Here is a 25,248-nt window from a genome sequence, read left to right as displayed (position 1 = left end):
AGGCTGTGGAAGAGAATTGAGGCAGGGAGACCAACAAGCAGAGTTTTGCAGCAGTCCAGGTGTGAGGTGGTAAGGTCCTGGGCTAGGGTGCTAGTCCATGTGAGAAATGCTGTGAAGGTAAAGCTGACAGCCTTGGCCAGTAGTTGGATAGAGGTAGGGGGGGTGAATGAAAATGAGGGGTCCAGTTTGAAGCCTAGAGACTAGAAGGATGGTGATGCCCTCAAAAATAATGCAATAACCCACATAAACTGATGAAGAGTAAAACAACCACAAAAACAATCTATATAACAACTCTGAGAACACAAATGTCAAAGATATAAAAAGAAACTGAATGCTGGGCAAATGGAATGAACAAGCTTGGCCTTGAAGAAAGAAGAAAATGAGCCCTGAAGCCCCCAGTGGCTTGCAGAGATGAGTGACATCCCAGAGACGGGTGGAACGCCCCCCACACTGTCAGCCCGGGGCTAGCAATAGCACTCCAGTTTTGCCGAACTGTTTCTCTACTCCTACTTTACCCTTCTTTCATTCTTTTTATTCTTTGTTCAAAGGTCTAACTTTCTAGGCAAGGGAGGGAGGAGAGACAAATTTGGAAATTAAGGCAATGTAAAAAGGAAAGCTCGATAAAAATGAAGAATGTGAGAAAGTTAGTATGATTTCACAAATAAAAATTCCTTCACACAAAGGAAAGAAAATCCCAGGAAGACTGGATTTCTGCCAAGGGTGTTGTACACAGTTGCTAGACACTCCTCCTAGGTGCATCAAGAAAATATTTGCCAAACCTTGTACAAACATAACAACTGTGTCATACCAGAAGAGAACTAAAAGGTGAAAACACCGGATGCTGATACATGTTGGTACACACTTAATAAAACAAAGCTCCTGGATGCCAAGTTAATAGCCACAATTAATAGTATTACTAAAAATATCTAATTATCTTTAAACCTAGTTACATGATTTACTCAAGTCTACTGCTTCATCTTTCTAATAAGAAATACAAACACTATGTATTGATCTCTTACTCTTGGTTTGATTAAATCTATAAAATTTTATCAGTCTTTTAAAAGACTGATCAAATATTTATGTAAGTTACAAAAATCAGAGGTATAGCTGAAAAATAAATGGCTAAAACATACAAATCCCCTGCAAAATTAAGCCTAACAACTTCCTTTACCACTTTCTTTTCTATTACATACCTTTACAAACATTTCATTAAATAAGTAATGTCTTTTGGTTTTAAAATATTAATATTCAGTGTCACCCTTACTATACATACACACACCAAGGATATCAGTTATTTGTGCACATCAAAAAGCCTGAGATGACTTTAAAGAAATTATAATTTCTAATTATATAACTGGAACAAAAACTGTCTTCCACTCAATTAAATGAATATTTTCTTTTTTTTTAAAGTTAATTTATTTATTTTTAGTTTTCAACATTCACTCCCACAAGTTTTAAATTTTTGCCCCTACCCAAAATGGCATGCAATCCAAGATAGGCTGTACACATACATTCCCATTAAATATATATACTTTCGCTTTAGTCATGTTGTATAGAAGAACCAGAATGAATAGGAGGAACCACAAGAAAGAAAAAAACAAAACAAAACCAAAAAGAAAAGAAAAGAGTCTGCTTCACTCTGCGTTCAGACTCCATAGTTCTTTCTCTGGGTATTTTCCATCATGAGTCCTTCGGAATTGTTTTAGGTTCTTGCATTGCTGAGAAGGGCTAAGTCTATCAAAGTCAGTTCATTGCACACTGTAGCTGTTACTATATACAATGTTCTCCTGGTTCTGCTCATTTCACCTAGCATCAGTTCATATGTGTCTTCCCAGGTTTTTCTGAAGTCCTCCTGTTCATCATTTCTTATAGCACAACAGTATTCCATTACATTCATGTACCACAACTTGATCAGCCATTTGCCAACTGATGGGCATCCTTCTCAATTCCCAGTTCCTGGCCACCACAAAAAACTGCTATAAATATTTTTGTACATGTGGGTCCTTTTCCCATTTTTATGATCTCTTTGGGAGACATTCTTATAGTCCTTTGGGCATAGTTCCAAATTGGTCTCCAGAATGGTTGGATCAGTGAATATTTTCTTTAATTAAAATTACTTCACTCTTTTTACTTGAGTTTATACATTCCATTCTAGGTGCTAAGGATACAAATACAACGGTACAAAGGTAGAATAATCACTATTCAAGAGAAGCATACAAGCTAATGCAGGACACAAGCACATACATAAGTATATTCATCATAAATCAAAGCAGTGAAATCTAAGACAGTGTAGGGGTGAAGAAACTTGAAGTTGGGGGGGATCAGGAAAGGCTTCCCAGAGAAGATGGTGCTTATGCTGCATCTTAAAAGAAGAGGGGGAACTCCATGAGACAATATGGACAAAATTTAGCACAAAAATACTACGTAAATTAACATGGACTCAAGAATTTTCCCCTAAGAACTCACACCTGAAAAGACTTCTCATTACAACACAAATGACAAGTTCTCAAAGTCCTTCAAGACCTGCACTAAGGGGGAGCTCACAATACTAAGAGAGCTCATTCCATTTTTTGCTAGCTCTGTTCTGAGTTCTTCCTTACGATACCTAAATTAGCCTTGTTGTAACTTCTACTCATAGCCCTTAGTTCCTCTCTGAGGCCATCCCTCCTTTCATCTGACAGCATAAGTACCTAAAGGGAGCTGTCTTGGTCCCCATTGACCCACTATGGTTCTCTTCAACAGAGTCTTTAATCAATTCTCATATGGTAGAGACTGAGAGATTTCATCATTTTGGTTGCTTTCTTTTGAACTTTATCCAGTTGATCAAAATCCTTCCTAAAATGTGATCTAGGTGTGGTCTGACCAGGATAGCGTAAGTACAAGACCATCAGTTCTTTAGATCTGGTCGCTATTATCTTTCTTAAAGAAATCCAAGATTCTATTAGCCTGTTTTTTTTTTTTTTTTGGATGGCCACATTACACTGTTGATTCATTGAGTTTACATTATACTAAAACCTCTGGCTCTTTTTTAGACCAACTGAATCCAACCATGCCACTACCACAGATAATTTCTTGAAAATAAGTATGACTTTACAGTTATTCCTATTAAATTTCATCTTAGAAGATTTGGCCCACTTCCCTAAGCCTACCAAGATCTTTCTAGATTCTGAATATCATCAATTCATTAGCTAACTTTCCTGGGTTGTCATCTGAAAAACTGATTAACTGAGAACTGACAACAATTTTAAACAAAACAAGATCAAATACCTATGCCACCTGACTAGAGGCCTCCTTGCATGGTACTACTCTTTCAAATAGTTCTGAAGCTACTTAATTGTATAACTGTATATCTTACAATGCACTTCATAATAGCAAGAAATAACCAAAATTTTTGGCTAAAATGTAGATAAACTGTCATCTACACTCTTCTCCACCAAAAAAAAGGTGGGGGAGGGAACTGACATTATCCTTTGCTCAGTCATTTTTTTTCAGTTGTTCTCCATCTCTTCAAAAACATATTATAACATTTTCACAGGAGTCAAAGCCAACCTTCCTGGTCCGTAACTAGTGTCTCCTTTCCCTTCTCTTTTCTCCCTTAAAAACAGAGGTGTTCACTCTTCTCTCATCCTGTGGCAGTGCTCTTGCTCTCCATGACTTCAAGGATCATCACCAGTGGCTCAGCAATCTCCTCCAGGAGCTTTGTCAGTGTCTGCAACAGTTCATCTGAGTCAAGTGACTTCAATTCTTCACTCCTACTTTATTTATCATGCTCCCCATTAGACATTTAAAACTGAATGCCCTACAGGTGTTTCAGACTCTATTAGTATAGAACAGAACTCATTCTCTTTCTTCCCAAATGCTCCCCCTTCCCACTGAGGCCACCACCACACTTCAGGCACTGAGGTTCCCAGTATCTGTGCCATCTCCGACTCCTCCCATGACTGACCTGACCCATCCAATCTCACCATTTCTCTCTCCACAACAATCCTGCATTGAACCCCTCCCTCTCCATCCCAACAGTGGCCTGAAGGTTCTCAGGACCTCATGTCTGGCTTATTTTTATAGTTTTCTGGTTGGTCTCCCTGCCTCAAGTCCCTCTCCACTCCAATGCATCCTCCACTGCTGCCAAAGTGATCTTTCTAAATCAGGACTGATCATGCCACACCCCTACTCCATAATCTCTAGAGGCACATTAGCAATTCCAACACAGAATAGAAATTCCTTGTCTGGCATATAAGGCTCTTCATAATTCGGCTCCTTCCTGTCCTTCTAATATTCTGCTCCCCTCCTTACACTGTATTCTCTAGCCACAAGGGCCATATTCCTCCTGAAGTCTTTCCTGGTCCCCAAACTGCCTTCGGTTCATTTTGGACACATTCCATAGACACTCACCTGTGTCTGTGTTCATCTGAATGCTGCCACTGTTCTCCTTCTGTCTCTGTATCCTCAGTGCTTAGCACAGTCTCTCACACCGACCAGTCTGACACTTAATAACTGCTTATGGGTTTATTATCATGGCTATCAATTCATTGTTAGCCATTTTTCTTCTGTCTCTGGCACTATAAAGAATGCTTTTCACTTTCTATTGATGCTTGACATATAAAAACAGTTTCCTATATTCATTATGTTTTGATCTGCCATGGTAAAAATTGACATGCCATATGAATAGACAATGGCATTCCAGCTAAAAGATGATGGTAAAGTGCTGCACTTAATATACCAGCAAATCTGGAAAACTCAACAGTGGCTACTGGATAGGAAAAGATCGATATATATCCCAATCCTAAAGATGGACATTACTGAGAAATGCTCAAATTACAGAACAATTGTGCTCATTTCACACACTAACAAGGTTATGCCTAAGATTTTGTAAGCTGGGCTTCAGCAATATGTGAACCGAAAACTACCAAAAGAGCAGTTTGGTTTTCAAAGAGGCAGAGGATGTGGAGACCAAATCCCCGACATTCACTGGATTATGGAAAATGCAAAGGAGTTAGAGAAAAACATCTACATGACTTGTCTCCTAAGGAAATTTTATGTGAGCCAAGAAGCAAGAGTTAGAACCAAGCACAGGACAACTGTCTGACTGAAGAGTGTAAAAGTAGCACAACAAGGCTATATATTATCACCGCATGTATTTACATAGTACATCATGCAAAATGCCCAAATGGATGAATCTAAAGCTGGAATTAAGGTTGCCAGGAGAAATATCAACAATATCACATATGCAGACAATACCACTCTGATATCAGAAAGTGAAGAGGAATTAAGAAGCCTCTTGATGAGGGTGAAAGACGAGTGTAAAAGCTGGCTTGAAGCTTAACATAACCATTGCTTCCTGGCAAATAGAGAGAAAAGAAACGGAAGGTGTGTCAGATTTTATATTATTTGGCTCAAGGATCATTGGAGATGGCAACCATAGCCATGATATTAAAAGATACTTGCTCGGCTCCTTGGAAGGAAAGCTATGGGAAATCTGGACAGCACGTTAAAAAGCATAGAAATCACCTTGCCGACAAAAATATAGTCAAAGTTCTGTTTTTTCAGTAGCCATGTATGGCTGTGAGAGCTGGACTCTTAAGGAAAGCTGAGTGCTGCAGAATCAATGCTTTCAAACAGTGATGCTGGAGAAGACTTTTGAGGGTCCTTGGATAGCAAGGAGAAGAAGTAAAAGTAAAACTGTAAATTGTATTGTGAAGTAAAAAATACTTTAAGGAATTAATTTAGGCTATTTAATGGAAGGTCAACTCCTAAAGCTGAAGTTTAAATACTTTGGCCACAAAATGAAAAGATGTAATTCACTGGAAAAGACCCTGATGTTGGGAAAGCCTGAAGGCAAAAGGAAAAGGAGATGGCAGAGGATAAGAAAGATACACAAGTGTCATGGAGACAATGAACATGAACCTGGACAAACTTTGGGAGGTAACCGAGGATGGAAGGGCCTGGTGTACTATGGTCCACAGGGTCAGAGTGAGACAAGACTGAACAGCTACAACTATTATACAACCGTCTGCAATTCTTTTTCCATACTAGTTTAAATAGGTATGACAAAAGTCATATTATAAAAAAATTAAAAAACAATAAAATTTCTGGACCATGCCTGGCAGTGAGATCCAAAAATTCAAAGTAAGCTTGTTCGTGAGGAAATATTAAGTCACATCAATTAGAATAATGGGGTTCAGATTTTTTGTATGTAAATCCTACCTGCCAAATGCCCAAGTTCCTTAGGACATTCTTCTACGTTCTTAGTTTAAATGACCTGAAGAGTTCTATCGATGCCATGTAGAAAGAATATCTTACTTTCACATTTTGTGAGGGGGGAATGGAGGAAAGAATCAGAAAGGGGAAAGGGCACAGAATTGAGTCACTTTTATTTTCTTATACTTTCAGTATATACAATAGACCAAAGAGAAAAATATAAAAATGAACACAATCCTATTTGTTAAAAAAAAGGGGGGAAATAAAGGAGGAAAGGAGGGAAGGGGTAGGCAAGGATGAAGGAGGACTGATAGCAGGAGGGAAGGGATAGAGGGGGAGGGAAGGGGAGAAGAGGAGAAAAGGAGTGGAAAGTGATAACAGAGGAAGAAGGGGAAAAGGGAAAATGGGGAGAGGGAAGATAAGGAAAGCTGCAGAGGGGGAAAATGGGGAGGAAGCAAAGAAGGAGGGAAAAGAGAAGATTAAGAAAGGGACAAGATGAGAGGTGATGAGAAGATGGGGGAGGAGGAGAGAGAGGAGAAGGAAAGAAGAGGGGGAAAGTGGGTTTAGAAAGGGAGGGTGGGAGACTTCTAGGTGCCAGGACCACATATGATTAGTTACACTAAGCTCTGAAATGCTTTAGAACATTAAAAATAAGGGAACCCTTGAGGACAGTAAAGGAAGCAGAAATAACTGCTCATCTTCATACTGAGTTCAGATAATCCTGCTGCCGCCAACAAGTTGTTGGGAGTCCTGCAAATCTCAACTTTCCCATAGGTCCCGAGATCCAATTTGGGAACTATTATCATAAGCTCAATTTAAATATGCTTTCTAATTTTTGGATACTCTATTGATATCTGCTGCCTTTCCTTTTAGTGTTCAATTAACTTGACACTCTCTTATTCCTTCCCATGGAAAGCATTCGGTGGATGTATAGGAACCATCTAGATCCAGAAATGAAGGTATTTATAAATGTGTTTTCACCTAATCCTTTTTAGACACAAATTGTAACATCTAAGCTAAACTGTAGGCATTGTGCAGGGCTGAGCAACTAACAACAATTAAAATATCTTGGGGAAAAAAAAAGGTTGGAGACCAAAGAGGAAGTACATGAATGATTCTGAATGAAATACCATATTTACATGCAGACTTCCTCATTCTGAATATTTCTACACGCCTGCACATTAAGAAATCAAGAAAAAAAGTGCCCCACACCCCATTTCCTTCCCTACTTTTTCTTTTGCTTTAACACAGTACCTAAAACGTGTGTTACTATTAGCATGAATCATGATAATTAGAAAGCATTGGTACATGATTCTCAAAGTCCATGATAGACTGGCTAAACATGTCTAGGACTACTTTTGGAAAAGGCAGTTATCACTTTATTGAGCAAGACTACTCAGAAGGACAATAGGAATATGCCATTAGAGAAGTCTAATGTAACTGAAAGTGGCACGTGTCCAGACGGAGTCTACAAAATGGCTTATTTCCGTCAATAAAATCAAGACGCCTACCATAGGTGGCAGTCACACGAATACAACCACATTTCATTGAAAAAGAAACAAACAGCTGGGTCACACAGATGTTCATAGAAATCGAGGGGCTTTCATCACCTGCCCATGTGTCTCCATCATATGCACATACACATACACACAAATATACACATGCTAATGTAATGTTCTATATGTTTTCACATTATAATCTGGAGAAGAGACAAGTCAGTGAGTCAACTGGCATTTCTCCGGCGCTCACTATGTGCCAGGCACTGTGCTAACCACTGGGCATACAAAGCAAGGTCAATCCCGAGGAAACACAAAAGCCACCATTCCCTGCTATCAATGAGTTCTCAGTCTAATGGGGGAGACAACATGCCAATGACTACAAATAGGAGAAATTGGGGGTAGTGTCAAAGAGAAAGTACAAAGGTCAACATTGAGGAGGTAGGAAAAGTCAATGAAAATGTAGGGTCAGGCGATGGAATGCCTTGTCTGAGGAACAGAAGGGACGCCAGTGTTACCATGTAAAGGGCTCAGGTTTCAGAAGACTGCAGAGGTAGAGTTATGAAGGGCTTTAAAAGCCAAACAAAGGATTTTATATTTGATGCTGGAAGTAACAGGGATCACCCCAAGTTTTTTTTTTTTTTTAACAGGGGAGTGATATGATCAGATTTTCGTTTTATGAAAAAAGCTGAATGGTGGATGGACACGAGTAATGAGAGACTTGAGCCAGGGAGATCGATCAGCAAATGGTAGGAAGAGTCCAGGGACAAGGTGATGAAGGCTTACACCAGGGGAGTAGAAGCCTCAGAGGACAAAAGGGGCATACAAGAGAGATGTTAATGAGTAGAATCAGAGTAAGAGGAGAGTTCAAATAATGCAGTCTCTGAAAAACCAAGGTAGAGAACTAAAAGGTGCAAGTGCCAATCAATAATTTCAAATGCTGTTGAGAAGTGATGGAAAATGATAAAACTTGAGGAAAAGTCTTTGATTTTAAAGGCTGTTGGAGGTAATCTGCAGGAATGTGGTTTCAGCAAAATGGTATAGACAATAGATAGCAAAGAGAAAAGGTGGTAATATAGGTGGTAATAAAATAGGGGCAAAAAGTCAGACAGTAAAGGGAAAGAAATAGATAAGAGGATAGCTAAAGAGGATGTAATATCAGAACAGAGAAAATGCCCATTTTTTTAAACAATTATGCAATAGTACCCATTAAAGCCTTTACACATTCATTCTATTAGGTCCACATCTGAACAAAAGAAGGTAACAGTGTAAACTAGGGTGTGGCCCATAGGAACATACAGCATTTAAAAGGAGATAATATCTTTACCTTGTTATTTTGAATTTAGGAATTAGGACAAGGACTCCCATGTCAGACAAGGGGCTTGGGTATTTGTATTAGAATGCATGTTAAAACATGTACAGCTAAGTGGCTCAGTAGATAGAGTGCAGGGCCTAGAGTCAGGGAGACCCATCTTCCTGAGTTCAAATCTGGCCTCAGATAGTTACTGTGTGATCTTGGGCAAGTCACTTAACCCTGACCTCAGTTTCCTCATCTGTAAAATGAGCTGGAGAAGGAAATGGCAATCCACTCCAGTATCTTTGCCAAGAAAATTTCAAATGAAGTCAAAGAGTTGGACACAACAAACAACTGAACAACATATGCAGTGTCTGACGTATCTTAAATGTTTAAGGCAACGGGGCAGCTAGGTGGCGCAGTGAATAGAGCACTGGCCCTAGAGTCACCAGGACCTGAGTTCAAATACGGCCTCAAACACTTAACACTTACTAGCTATGTGACCTTAAGCAATTCACTTAACCCCAATTGCCCTGCCATCCCCCTCCAAAAAAAAAATAAATAAATAAGATCAGGGAGAATAATTATGTCTTAAGGCAAAAGTGAGCCAGTCTTGACAGAAGGTGACTGAAGATGTTACAAAAGGATGGAGCAAAGTATCTCTGGAGTTAATATGAGCTGGGACTTGGCACCCAGGAGGAGGGCTAGCATTAAGAAAAATATACAATTCAACGTATACTTCGTCTACAAGGAAAGATGTTGTGGCCTATGGGACAGCCAGGAAAAACAGTAATAATCTGGCTGGTCTACGCTGGCATGGGGGGAAAAGCAGAACTTTAGCTGTTGCAAGACAGAGATTGCATCAGGTCTTGCCTTAGCATATGTTCTAGATGCTAATGTATTTATTTTAAATTTAAAGCTCAAAGTAGGGGCTTCTTCATTCTTGTTTAGAACATCAGCCTCATTGCTCAACAGCTTCAAAAGTTTCTTTATGAACAAATGGTCCTCGAAGGAAGAGTCTATTTCACTTCTTTGTTAACACGTTCAAGAGAAACAACAATAAAAGTCTCAATAACTCTGACCAATGTAATGGCCAATCAGAACTGCTGAGAACTGATGACAAAGCAGTCTGTGCACCTCGAGACAGGGGTGACAAGATGGAGAATGAGACACAAGACTTCGGGACAAGGCAAAGGTGTCATTTTATTTTGTTTGACTATGCTTATTTGCATTTCAAGGACTGTGTTTTTTCTTTTTGGGGAAGTGAAGAGCTAACAACATAAAAAAAAAAAAGGAAAAGGGAAAGAAAGGAAGACCATTGAGCCATTTTGAAAAATACACAGAAGAGAGCAGAAGAAAGTAAAACTGAAACTGATAATTTTCAAAGTAACATGTTGAAATGATTATATACTATTTTAAAAAGCAAGCTAAATATAAGATTTAGTTTTTTCTATATATTTTGTATACTGAAATGGTGTGTGTGTGTGTGTGAAATTTGGAAATAAAAAATTTATTTAAAGATTCAATGCACCTTTCCAAAGCACCTTTTTACCAAGAATCAACTGCATAGAGCTCTATTTCTGGACAGTTAATTCTCTTAGGAGATATAAGAGATAATGTGATTTTTTTTTTTACAGAACTAGAGATTTACCTTTAGAAAGTATTTATCATACAGAGGAAACATCTGGATTGCTATCTGTACTTAGGTGAAAGGAACTAAAGTAGTGGATGTAACACTGGACTTAGAATCAAGAAGACCTGAGTTTGAATCCTGACTCAGATACTTACCAGCTGGATGACCCTGGCCAAGTCACTTAAACTGTTTGCCTGAGTTTCCTCTTCTGCTAAATGGGAACAGAATGTGAGTTTTCCAAAGAACTGGAAACTGAGGGAATGCCACCAATTGGGGAATGGCTGAACAAGTTGTGGGATATGCTTATGATGGAACAACATTGTGCTATAACAAATGACAAGCAGGATGTTTTCAGAAAAACCTGTAAAGATTTGCATGAACCAGCGCAAAGTGAAGTAAGCAGAACCAAGAGAACACTGCACAAAGTAATATAATACAATAATATCGTAAGGATGATCAACTGTGAATGTTTAGCTATTCTTAGTCATATGATGATACAAGACAATTTCAAAGGACTTATGATGAAAATGCTATGTACTTCCAGAGAAAGAACTGGTGGGATCTGAATGCAGATCCAAGCATACTTTTTTTACTTTATTTTTCTTGGAGTTTTTTTGGTCTGTGTTTCTTTCTGCAGCATGGTTAATATGGAAATGTTTTGCATGGCTGCATATGTATAGTCCACATTAAGTGGTCTTCTCAAGGAGGAAGAGAGAGGGAGAGAATTTGGAACTCAAAATTTTAAAAAACAAATGTTAAAAATTGTTCTTATACGTAATTGAAAAAATTAAACATAAAAAAAAAAAGAATATGAGCCTCCATCAGAAAGACCTGGTTCAAGTCCTGTGGCAGACATATTCTAGCCCTGTGACCTGGGACAAATCACTAACTCTCACTGGCTGCAGCAACTCTCTAAGACCATGAGTTGAAGGACAGTAGTTTATCTTCAGTGGTACAAAGAATTTCCTCACAGGAAATTCCCTATACCAAGAGACTCCTAGGTATGGACAGAAACAAAATTCAACAAAAAACATGGGGACTAATATATAGAAGTGATGAACCCTTGGGTAGGAAAGAATGTGTCTTTTAAAAGGCTGGAAAGTATATACCTGCCAGGTGACTTGCTTTTAACTAAAAATGGAAAGGGGGGAGGAATCAGCTAAGATGTAGGGAAAAGAAGAAAACTGAGAGGCCCCATAATTCACAGGAGACAATATGTAGGAAAAGGGACAGCAATATTATACACATATACATATACATATGCATAGTGAAGGAATAATGAAAATGAGGTTAAAAAAATTTTTTTTGGCTTTTTTTCTAGAGGGCAATTGGGGTTAAGTGACTTGCCCAAGGTCACACAGATGAAGTAAAAATCTTAATGTAAGATGGTAAGTTTGACCTCATAGATGTCATAGAGATTTTGCGGGATATAATTCATGACTAGAAGTGCATAACTTAGAGTCCAAGGCTTACACAAAAAGTTTCAACTCTAGGGAACAAGATGATCCTGCCTGGATAAGCTCATCACTTCTAATCTCACCACCATTCTGATATTCCAGCCTGGATGGACAGTACCTCCCTCAGACTCCTCTTCCTTCTGGATGGAGGGCAGAGCATCAACCTCCTCCCAATGCCTTCCTTTATAGGGGGCACAAACTGGACTCCCCTCATTCTACTTTCCATCTGCTGCCCTGATTGGTTTCAATTCCATGGAATAAGATACTCTCTGGTGTCCCATGCCCCTCCCCCACCTCCATTCCCATTTTCCTGCTTCCTTTTGTGGGTTGTCTCCTCTTAGAAGATGATAAAATCCTTAAGGGTAAGCGACACCCTTCTTCTATCAATCATATCCCCAACGTTTAGCACAGTTCCTGGCAAGTAGGCGCTTAATAAATGCCTGTTGAATTTACTAGATCATTTACTAGAGCAACATCTTACTTCAAGTAGGCAGCCTCCTAAGAGAGAATCCACAAATCAGACTGGGCCAAGAGAGTAAAAGTCACATGAAGGAAGATCAGCAGAGGAACGACAGGAGCATAGCACAGACTGTGTGGCCAAAAGGATGGAGCAGAGAAGCCACCCTGTAAGCACACCACAAAGAGGGCACAAAGGCATGACAACGAGAAGGTGCCAGGCAACTCCAGTGACCAGATGTCCGCCTGCCAGCATTCTCCTGCTTTAAGCAGAATAGCTGACACACTGCTGACTTGGAGACAACTTAATTCTTGAAAAGGTGGAGGAAGCAATGAGGGGAACTGCTAGTTCTGGACCTGATGGTGACCTACAAGGAGGAACTGGTTGCTGAAGGAGAAAATGACGGGAACCTTGGCAGGAAGTGACCACACAATCTTAATATAGCTAAGTGGGGAAAACGAAGCATAATTTTGAGATAAACCTCAGATTTGAGAAGTACAGATTTCAAAAAGTTCAGAGAGGAAGAACAAGCAAAATACCAGGGTCTATGAGTCTACAAAGGAAGAATGGAAATCTCTAAAAGAAAAGAAGACATAAACAATTCCAAAGAGGAAGAAAATGGGGAGTTAACTAAAACAAAACAAAAAAACAACCCTTTAATTGCACAGAAACTAATTATTATATTTTTTTAAAGCATGTCCAGAAAAATGGGGCAGCTAGAAGTCAGGAAGTCTCATCTTCCTGAGTTCAAATCTGGCCTCATACATTTTACTAACAATGTGACCCTGGGCAAGTCATTTAACCCTGTTTGTCTCAGTTTTCTCATATATAAAATGAGCTGGAGAAGGAAATAGCAAACCACTCCAATATCTTTGCTAACAAAACTCCAAATGAGGTCATAAAGAGTTGAACACAACTGGAAAACGACTGAATATACATATAAGTCAAATAGGAGAGATTCAGACAGCCCCTGTTCAGAAGGAGCTCCCATTCTAATGGATAACAAGCTGGATGTGGATCCTGGAAGACCTAGACTCAAATTCTGTATTGGACAAGTACTGTTTAGGTGACTTAAGACTCTGGGCCTCAGCTTTCTCATCTCTAAAATGGGAGGATCAGACTCCATGGTATCTGAGGTTCCTTCTGGCTCTGGATTAGCACTTCTGCTGTGAGGGTCTGGCCTGCTAAGCCCTTTGCAGGGCTGCTTTGATATCCACCTGTCACCCAGCTCTCACCTGTTGCCCTAAGGAGCTGCAGCATGCACAGTGGCCACACCCCAGTAAACTATCTCAGCAGATGGGCTAAACCAGACTGACAGGCCTCAGATCCACTGGTGAGTTAGGGAGATATCTGCCCCAAGCACCTGAAGACTTCTCCCAGACAAACGGGCAGACCAGAACAATGTGTTCCAATGGCCATGAAGGCAGCTGAAGCAGATGCTGTGTAGTGCTCAGAGCCTGGTCTGACAACAAGGATGCCAAGATCACCTACCGCATCTCAGACCATCCCCAGTCATACTGACTTCTGTCTTGCCACTGGACTTCGATAACTCAGGAAGAGAGAGAGAGAGGCTAAGGACTTTATGAAACTTTGCCTCACTTAAGTCTAATCCATGAGCAAGTCAAGCAACAGCCCATGATAAGAACAAACAACAACAAATCTATGATCCTATGCTTGTAGATAAGTACAGATAAGTAATCAGTCTACAGACTGAAAGGCTTTAAGTGGAAGAATGAAGTGTTTGTTTTGGAAACAGGGAGTCCCTGAGGTTTCTTGGGAAAGCCAGGGGACAAAGCAAAGAGTGTTGGGCCCAAAGTCAGGAAGACCCATTTTTCTGAGTTCAAATCTGATCTTACACGCTGACTAGCTGTGAGACCCTGGGCAACTCACTTCACCCTGTTTGCCTCAGTTTCCCCATCTGCAAAATGCGCTGGAGAAGGAAACAGCAAGCCACTCTAGTGTGTTTGCCAAGAAAACCCCAATGGGATCACAAAGAGTAGGACAATCCTGAAAACGACTGAAAAACAATGAAGTTTCTTGAGCAGAATGCTACAGTTAGACCGATAAATCAGTTGAACGCTGGAGACAGAGTAACCTGGTTTTCAACAAGTCACTTGACAATCTCATAATATTCTTGCGTCCAAAGTGAGGAAATATTAGTCAGAAACATACTTGTTCAGGTTTTTCATAATGGATTAAATGACCTGACCCAAAGAGGGATAATTAATGGATCAGTGTCAATCTGGGGCAGCTGGAGGTGCAACAGACAAAAGTTCTAGGGAGACCTGAGGTTAAATTCAGCCTCAGACATCTGAGTTGTGTGAATGTTTGTCTCAGTTGCCACATCTGTAAAACAGAGATAATAACAGCACCTAACTCCCAGGACTGTCGTGAGGATCAAATGAGATCATAATTATGAAACACTTAGCACAGGACCCGGAATAGAGGAAGGGCTACACAAATGTTAGCAGTTGGTGCTACTACTACCACCACCACCACCTGGAGGGAGAGTTTTCCAGTAGACTGCCACATAGTCCAATTCTACTGAACATTTCTATCTATGGAGCAAAGATGCAGAGAGCATGCTTATCAAATATAGCGATGCGAGGAACTGCCTGCTGGAAATTTCCAGCTTCATGTCCAAAAAGACATCTCAAACTCAACATGCTCAGAATCAAACTCACTCTTTTCCCCAGAAACTCATCCCCCCTATTTACAGGAAGAATGTTACTTTCAGTTAAGTCCTACAAACATTCATTTTTAAAATTCAGTCTTACTTCTTAGGCAATAGCTATTACCCTTGTCTATAGTGACTCAGAATCATAGAAATCCAGATTTGGAGCTAGAAAGCATTTCATCAATTCCAATTCCTTCACTTTATAAAAAAACGAGGTTCAGAGAAGTTAAAAGTAGAATCAAAACAGGGAAAAAGTCTACAAAAAAATTAAAATATAGTGATAAAATCTGCATCTTATAACAGACCAACCTCCAGATCCAAGTGCAAGGACAGAAAGGTACAATGTTGTCTTCTCACTTTTAAGCCCAGAAGAGTAGAACCCGCACACAAAGTCAACTCAACCCTCCTCCCACCTCTCACCAACTACTAAAATCCCATATAAGAGACTATTGTATTGTCCCTTGTGTTAGTATTAAAAACTAAAATAGCTATGGGTATGGAACATTCCATATGCTGTCAGACTTTTTTTTAAATATACTGATCCATTTCACTAATTTTTTCTCTTTCTCTTTTTCTTTTGAAAATAAATATTTTGTTATAAGGAATGGTTCTGGGAGAAGCACAGAAGGGAGGCGAAGGGATACAGGGGGAAACTTAGGAAATATAAAAAAGGTATCAATAAAAATATATTTAAAAATAAACTAATTACTAGCCATGTGACTTCGGGCAAGTCACCAATTGCCCTGCCCTCTTCCCTCCAAAAAGCAAAAAAATTTAAAAAACAAAACTAAAATTGCATAAGATAGTACCAACTACAATACTAACCAGTTTTGTTTTACTCATTTTATGTATGTGATAATCTTGGAAGAAATTTAATTTTAATGTTTACCTGAACCTCAGAATTGGAATCAACAGGCTGAAGGGAAAACCATGTTTCTTTGCCAGTGTGGGTACACAAGGCTTCTTTCTTGATGGCAACTTTTCCTGAAAGAAAATAAGCAAAATAATATTTTTTAAAAACTGATTTTTTTTCTCCCTAACACTCATTAATACTACAGATTAAAATACTTCGTAGAAAGCCTACTCTGTGTTTTTGTGTACATGTGCTGTGTCTACTAGTAACAAAGCATTTTGCATCTACATTAAAACACTTCATTTCTTCCTGCCCTTTGGAGGACCCAGTGTTAGGTCACCTTAGGTCAGGAGATGAGACAAAAACTCATTTGTATTTCCATGCTACCACATTTTTCAATGCTTATGCACATTTACATCCCCATCCCCCATTCAGTACTAAAGGGAAAACCAATGCACATTTACATTACAAAACAAAAATCCCAAACTGCATACTTTCTAGCAAAAATCCCAAATTATTATTACTCATATTTCACTTCAAAAAATTCTAATTAGTTACACATATCCCTGAGTTCTGATTCTAGATTAATTAGTCTACTAGGTAATAATAATAATAGCTAGCACTTGTGAAGTGCTTTATAAATATATCTCATTTTATGCTCATCAAAACCCTGAGGAGGTAGATATTTTTATTATTACCCCCATTTTCCAAATGAAGAAATTGAGGCACAACAGGGTTAGTGATTTGTTTGCCTAGGGTCACACACAGCTGCCTCAACTCAACCTTCTCTCTCCCCTCTGTCTTAGGGTTCACACCAGCAGGCTCCGAAGCCTGGCTTGAAATCTCTTCTTACCTCCATCTCTTAGAATTCTTAGTTCCTTCAAGATTCACTTGGGTGGCACATCCTCTAGGAAGCCTTTCCTGACTCTCTATACCTCCCCCAGAAACTGCTGGAGCCCACTCTCTTCAGAAATCATTTCATTGTGCGTGTATGACATGACCTCCGCCTCACCTGCCCCTCTCAGAACTCTTAGAACCCTTCCACACTCAGCTCAAACGTCAGCTTCTCAAGAAGTCTCCTGAGAACCCCGTGCTGGTAGCTTTTGTGTGTACATGTTTTCCTTAGTTAACTTTAAGCCCACTGGGTAGAGATGGTTTCATTGTGTCTCTGAAACACTAAAGCCCAGCACAGCATGCCTGGACTTTCAGAGGCATTTAGGAAATGCTTGTCTATTCATGGCTTATTGTCCATTAGAATGGAAGAACAGTGACAGGTACATTTCTATCAGTTGTTTCCAGGGTTCCTGGGTCTTACAAAGCTACTGTTTAAGATTTGTGGAAGTGAACTTAATTACCACTATGCCATGCCACTAAACATAAGGAAAATAATTTGAGGATTAGGTGACAAGTAAGACATTATGTGTTAACAAATGAGTTTGCAAGAAAGCCCTGGTCTATACTTCCAGATATGTAAAAATACAATTGTTTAAAAAGTTTCTGTCTGAAATGTCACACAAGACACATCGTAGTGAACCAAACGTATAACGAAGAGGCATTTGCTGTTAGTACAGAGCATTTCCTTCCTCTCCTCAGTCTGCTTTAAAGGAGTTGTATTTACAGAAGCTGCCATTTCCTAAATACTAGCACCAATTTCAACTTTCCAAAAATAAAACTTGGAGGACAAACTGTAATATTAAAAACAAAAAATCTCCCTTCCTTTTACTTTATCACATAAAACTGCTCAGCTGACAACATTCTATACTAAGTTTCACATCTTTTACACCCAGAAAATGGAATTCATTGTTCACAAAATTCAAAACCAAACTAATTTTGACTTGTAGAAACAAGAGAGCAGGTTGTCAAAGGATTTCAACTTATATATGCCATGGAAATGAAATCAATTAAAGTAGATTCTTCGAGACTGTAAATGCCTTGGGAGCAGGGATTCTTGTTTGCATCTGTAATCCTTCCTTAGCAAGAGTGCTCTGCAACTGGTGGGCAGTAACTGTTTGCTTCATGAATAAATGACAGTAAAAATTTCACCTGACACATACTGGCTGTGTGTCCCTGGAAAAGCAATCTGATTGTTTAGTATCCCAACAGACTTCCCTAATCCAACACAATTGCCAACAGGCACCAATCAGCAATGAGGGAGGGAGGGAGAAGCTTCCATATAAAGAATGCTTTACACTAAGGAAATTAGAAGATCCAGAACCCATACCCCCAAGAAAAAAACACTAATAAAAAACTGAGATGGGCCATAATGTCAATGAAAAAAATTTTAAATTCTTCTCTCTGTTCATGAATTTGAAACTGAGCAGCAAAAAATAATTCTATCTACAAGAAAATGGGATTATTAAAAAAGCTAAATATCTGGTTTTGTTTTCATTATAATTTGGGTTCATTCCCCCCAAAGGAGAAGACTAATAAAAAAAAAAGTCAAGATTATGCTACTTAAATTGAAAATTAAATATAACTACTGACATATGAAATTTAGATATAAACAATCCTGGGATTGATAATTCACTCCTGAGTCAATCTGCCTCATCCTTTTGAGTACTTTGATTAAATCTCCTGTATATGATCACAAAGCATTAGTATGCCCATGCCTTAGGAAAAAAATTACCTTTAATATATTTTATGTATATATAATAAGAAGCAGCATTAAAATGCCTGATTTTTATATTACTTTTTTCCCAGTAAGAAGTGTGGGCAAAGTTCAAAAGTCTGATATTTCCTAGAATACCTAAATAATTCCCAACCCTGCCATTTTTCTGTCAAAGTACCTGGCTAGACCAGAAAAAAATCCCGTATTTAAAACAAGGTTTCACTTTGGTTGCTGTTGTGGTTGAGATGATCTATCATGTCTGACTCTTTGACCACACTGTCCATGGAGTTTTCTTGGCGAAGGTAACTGGAGTAGATTGCTCCTTCCTTCTCCGGAGGCTTAAGGTAAGCAGGTTAAGTGACTTGCCCAGGGTCACACAGCTAGTGAGTATATGGTTGGTAGTTGCTGTCTTTCATTCCTGAAGAGGACCGAAACAACGTCACTATGTTGGGGTCAAGGTGCAGTGTGTCCTACTGTGGCGGATCAGGCCCAGATGAGCTTAGAAGGCTCTACCACAGATCGGGCACAAAGAGTCCGTATAAACACCTGCAGGGAAGAGTCTCTCAATTTGTGAATCTCACGTTCCTTTTGAGCTACTGCAATTCCATGTAATTCATGCAGTGCAGTGCCTTTTCTGATGCAGGCGCATCATACTAGGCAGTCCTTTGTGTCTTAGTTTCTCCATGTCTTACAGTCAGTCCCAAAGTTCTTCAGAGAGACCTTGAGAGTGTCCTTATCTCATTTTTTCTGACTACCATGGGAGCACCTGCCTTATGTGAGTTTATGTACATTTGGCACTTGAACAATGTGGCCAACCTACTGGAATTGTGCTCTTTTTAGTAGAATTTTAATGCTTGGCAGTTTAGTTCAAGAAAGGACCTCACTGTCTGGTGCCAAATCTTGCCAGGTGATCTTCAGAATTTACCTAAGACAATTCAAATGGAAGTGATTTGGCTTCCTGTCATGGTGCTGGTAGACTGTCTCACAGGTATACGACAATGAGGTTAGCACGATGGCTCTGCGGACCTTCAGTCTGGTAGGCAGTCTGATGCCTCTTCTCTCCCACACTTTCCTTTGGAGCCTCTCAAACACAGCCAGCTCTGGCAGTGAGTACTTCAACCTCATCATCTATGTGTATATCCCTGGGAAGTACACTGACAGGGGAAGTGAATTTATCCACAGTATTCAAAACTTCTCCATTCACTGTATATATGTTCCACATATGGTGTGATTCTGGCTGGTGGAGAACCTGTGCTTTCTTGGTGTTGTTAGGCCAAATTTAGCACAAGCAGCAGAGAATCGATCCAGATTTTGTTGCATTTTTGCCTCAGAGACTACACTGAGTGCACGTTCGCCTATGAGCAAAACATCATGCACCAATTCTCCCTTCACTTTAGTCTTGGCTTGTAACCTTTTCAAGTTGAAGAATTTACCATCAATGCAGTAGCTGACCTTAATGCCATCTTCATCTTTGTGGAAGATTTCTGACAACATTTCTGAAAACACCATGGTAAAAAGCATGGGAGCAAGCACACAGCCTTGCTTCACTCCATTAGTGACTGGGAAGGCACAAGGGCATCATCCATTACACAGAACCCAGGCAAACATGCCATCACGAAACTGACACATAGTACTGATGAACTTCTCCAGGCAACTAAATTTTGACATAATTTTCCATAAGCCCTCATAACTGACAATATCAAAAGTCTTGGTCAGATCAATGAATGTTGTATAGAGACCTCTGTTCAGCTCCTGCCATTTCTCCTGAAGTTGCTGGGCAGAAAATACTATATCAACCGTTCCTCAGGCCTTTCTAAAGCCAAAATGGCTCTCAGGCAGATGACCATCTTCTAGGTGAAGGATCAGCCAATTATTAAGGAGAGCTCTGGCAAGAATCTTACCAGTAGGCGCGGTTAGGTGGCACAGTGAATATAGCACCAGCCCTGGAGTCAGGAGGACATGAGTTCAAAACTGACCTCAGACAATTAACACAAAAAAACTAGCCGTGTGACCATGGGCAAGTCACTTAACCCCAACTGCCCTACCTTCCCCCCTCGAAAAAGCACCAAAAAAAAAAAAAAAGAATCTTGCCAGTAGTGACTAATAGAGACCTTGCCCCCCACTTCCACTCCCATCCCCCCTCCCCAGTGATTGTCACAGGATGATATATTTCCTTTATCTTTATAGAGATGGACAATGGAGGCATCTCTGAACTCCTGAGGGAACCTCCTCTTGCCATATAACCCAGAAAATTTCATTCAGCTTTTGTATGAGCAGTGGACCCTCTGCCTTGTAAATCTAAGCTGGAATAGAATCTAGGTGCTTTTCTACACAAGGGGAGTCTCACGGCATTCAGCACCTCTTCTTCAGTTGGACATTCAGCTAGAGAGGAGTTGACTCTTACCTCAAGTACATGGTCAGTGGCTTGGGCACTGATTGATGATTGTCTGTTGAGAATACTATGGAAGTCTTTAGCCCATCTCTCCAGGATTATGTCCTTATCACTAATCAATGTGGTTTCATCAGCAATGAGTAGCTGAGATGTACCTACCATAGGTTCTTCGCCCATGAACAGCCTTCAGGACATCATAAAAGCACTTTGGATTGTTACTATCAGCATAAAACTGAATTTCATTTGCTTTCTTACTTAGCCAAGAATTCTGCATCTCTCTTAGCTTTGCTAAGCTCAAAAGGCTGCTCAGACACCCAAGGGGCTGCCAAATCCCACTGCTGCTTCCAGTGAGAAGATGCCCAATGGCCACAGCTGTCTGTATACAGGGTTATGACTATACCTCCCAGTGTATCTGTACCTGCTGTTTTGAGACAAAGACTTTAAGGCAAGTAAAAAAGGTTAAATGGCATGGGTGATGTCTTTTGGTTTGCCTATAATTGGATTTAAGTGAGGCAGAATGGGGTGAAGTGAAGTCACAGGCCTTACTCTCTCTTCCAGAGTCACTGGAGTCCAGTAGGCAAGACAAAATCCAGACATGTGATGATGGCCCAGGATGCAGTGGATGACCTTGGTGTCTTCAATGTCAAACCAAGCGTTAAGCACTCCATAGCATCCGCTTTAGGTGCTTTCATGGTCTTTGCACAAACTGTCCTCTTCTGACCATTCCACTGGAAGTCTTCACATGCTTGGGATAAACATCCCCCAAACTCACTGAAGGGTTTGAGATTTGTCAATTACTCTCAACCTAGAAGCCCATCTGCTGAAATGGTTTACTGGGGTATGGCCACTGCACATGGTACAACTTCTTGGAGCCATAGTTGAGTTGGGTGGTGGACACCAAAGGTGGAAAGCAGCCCTGAAAAGGGCACAGCAGCCCTTATACTGGAGGTAATAGTCCTCCCTAAATACATTCTACACCCTAGTAAGTGTCTGAGGCCAGATCTGAACTAATGTCTTCCTGATTCCAGGCCCAGCTCTCTATCCACTGAATGCAGTTAGCTCCAAAATGACTCAGCATGAAATTATGAATAACTTTCAGTATTGTGTGCTGTAACAATGTGATTATAATTATTATTAAATTACATTATGAGATCTATTCCACCATTCATCACTGAACCAGGCAAGAAGAAAAATAGGACACTAAAGCTTCAATATCCTATATAATCTTGGATTCTAAATTCTGAGCCTAAACATTGCTTACATACAGAAATAAAATACAGAAAAGCCCTACCTTACAAATAACTTGACTTTTCCAGAGACAGTTTATTTAAAGTATATTTCATCCATTCAATAAATATTTAATCAATGTCATAAGGCACTGTCATAAATGGGTCCCACCTAGTGTAGCACCCCAAAGTATTTTTAATGATGACTACTTTAAAAACTAACGCAGAATCATTTAGAAAATGGCTTCTCTGGAAAATTGCTTTAAGATGAAACTCAGGACAGCAGGAACCCCTACCACAACCACCAGCCAAGAAAGGAATGATTCATGCCCTTCTCCTTTTCCTCTAACAGCCACTAACCATTTACTTAGTGATTTAGGAGATACTTCTTGCTCTTACAACTAGCCCAGAATGTTTATATTCATAATCAGAGAACTGACTGTACATGATCTGTACAGTCCCCTTTTCTACTTTTCTCCACATAGGTAAACCAATTACGAGCACTCTGATTTCATCAGACAAGACCAAAAGAAATGAACTCCTCCTCCCTACTTTCAGAGAACATGCAAAATGGAAGACATATATGTGTGCTGACCAATAATCATTTTATCCTAGAAAAGAAAACAGACAACCTAACATAAAAAGGGAAACGAAAATTTCACAAAAATGTTAAGTTCCCTTTAATCCTGAACTGTAGTTTTCTTGGTATCACTTTTTAAAAGAAAAGGTCAGAGTTTATGAGTGGGGAATCTGGGCAGCATAATGAATGAGAGCTGAATGACTACTACAGTCCCAGAGGGGTCTCTTAGCTAACTACATGTCCTTAGGTCAGTTACTTAATCTCAGTATATCTTTGTTTCCACAACTGAAAAATAAGATTTGCCATGGTTCTTCTCTAAGAGTCCCTCCCAATTCTAAGCTTTTTAATTACTCAGCAATTTAGGTTTATTTTCCTAGAACAGCTAATTATTTCACCAGTTTTAAACCACTATCCAAATGTACGTATGCACACATTTTAAAAATGCTCTCCTGACACTGTGGAAATATAAAGGTGTTATCTTCGTCTTCTCAAGTCTTAACCATATTTTATAATAAGAGAAACAGTAACTAAATGCTATATTGATTGCTTAAAGTGGGAAAAGCGAAGGAAGCAACCCCCTAAGCAAATACAGCTGTGAGTGACATGGAAACCACCTTTGTTGGCCCTTCCAGAGAAGCGTCTTCAGCAGCAGCAGCCTCTCCACACAGCTTCTGTGAATGTTCCTGAAGCATAGCCCTGAGATTTTACATGGGATCCTGAAGAGGACTGCCAGATGGCAAAATCCTGACTGTGGATGCACTAAATGCACACTTCCTGTGCTTCTCCTTTCATCTGGTTGGACACAGCGAAGTGAAAAGAGGAGGTAAAAGGGTCTGGAATGGTGAGTACAGATCTAACAGTCCACAAAAGCTACATCAGAATGGAACCAGAGAGTCTGGCAAATTCTGGCTACAATTTTAAAATACAGCAACAGAGACAACAGCCAATACAGAGAAACAATAACCCAGAGCAACAGTGAAACCAGACACGGGGGGTATTAAATAGTAAGGCTGCCAATAGCTGAAGGTAGTTGGACTATGGTTCTGTTACCAAAAAAAGCAACACCCAAACTTGTGGTTTCTGGGCAATTTTATGTCATAAGAAACATGTTATGTCAGTGATCGCTGAACTCAAGACTCAAGTGCTAGCACAAATCATGATCCACAAAATCACAGAGATTCAGACCAGAGAGATTTTAGATATCATCTGGTCAAATCCCTTGATTTTTGAGATAAGAAAGCTGAGGCCCAGAAAGAGTAAATCATTTGCCTAAGGTCATACAATTACAGAACCATGACTGGAACTTTTATCACTTGAATCTGTAATTCTTTCTTTGTATTTTATTATCCTGAGAGATTGAGAAAAGGTAAAACAAGGAGTAGAAATGGAATTTTTATAATAAATGGCTATTAAGACACCAAGCAGGTATCTTTATTATAAATGCCTATTTATATTTGAATTTAAGAGTAATAGGTAAAGATCTGACTCCAAATCTGGACTTAGACCCTTACTCTGACCCTGAGTAAGTGACTTAACATCTATCTCAGTATCCTCAGTTGCAAAACAGGCAACAACAGTAACAGCAACTCCCAAGGCTGCACTGTGGATTAGATGAGGTTAATATCTGTAAAGTACTTAGCATGGTGCCTGACACACAGGAGGTGCTATATAAACACTTGGTTGTTTCTTTCCTTCTCCCTTTTCCTTCCTCCAAGTTTTTAAAGTCTAGAGTTCTTTGCAATCTGAAAACCAAAACACATTTACTGAATGAGAAAAATCCACGCTTTGATGCTTTTTTAAAAAAAATACTTTAAAACGCTCTACACTCTTCCAAGTGTGAGATCTGTCTCTACTGACCCAGATCCTGGTCCTCTGTATCTCTCAGGAAGGGATCAAGGGGTCTCAAGAAAAGGCTTCTCTTCCCCCTCCCCTTAAACTCCTGCCAGTAGAAGGCAATTTCTTTGAAGGGAAGGCAGACTGTTTCCTGTATCTCCAACAGGTAAAATAATAATGTATCTTTATTATAAAGAGCTGATTTATATTTGAATTTAATGATTTCCATCAACAAAATATTCATCACCCTAGATAACATACAACCTGGTGAAGACACATTAAACTTTGGCTGGTTCTCAAACAACAAACAATCAACCTGCTGGAAACCTCTATTCAAAGACAATCTAGCTCAGCCTTCAAGCATCCAGGGACACCTCCAACACCAGATGGGGTATTAAACTGGAACATTAGTGAGGTGGAAATACATATTCAAATAAAATATCCTGAGGAAAATACATTAAGATTTTACTCTATCCTGAAGTTTATATAAACATCTCCTATAACAATACATATGGCCAAAATCCTCATACTGCTAAGGGTGCTA

General features: G+C 39.6%; 1 protein-coding gene across 4 annotated transcripts in view; it reads right to left on the bottom strand.

The window, feature by feature from the left end:
- Positions 1-25,248, bottom strand: part of RASA2 (RAS p21 protein activator 2) — a 143,915-nt gene that overhangs the window by 82,222 nt on the left and 36,445 nt on the right. For all 4 annotated transcript variants that reach the window (XM_069104648.1, XM_069104649.1, XM_069104650.1 and 1 more), the window contains exon 4: positions 16,102-16,196. In XM_069104648.1, coding sequence (XP_068960749.1) covers positions 16,102-16,196 — 95 coding nt within the window. The remainder of the gene's footprint in view (positions 1-16,101; positions 16,197-25,248) is intronic.

This window comes from Petaurus breviceps, unplaced genomic scaffold (genome assembly GCF_028583685.1).
Source record: "Petaurus breviceps papuanus isolate PSGF00001 unplaced genomic scaffold, PetGlider_PUasm1.0 688, whole genome shotgun sequence".
Lineage (NCBI taxonomy): Eukaryota > Metazoa > Chordata > Mammalia > Diprotodontia > Petauridae > Petaurus > Petaurus breviceps.
The sequence above is the reverse complement of the archived record's forward strand: the minus strand, read 5'-3'. Positions and strand labels throughout refer to the sequence as shown.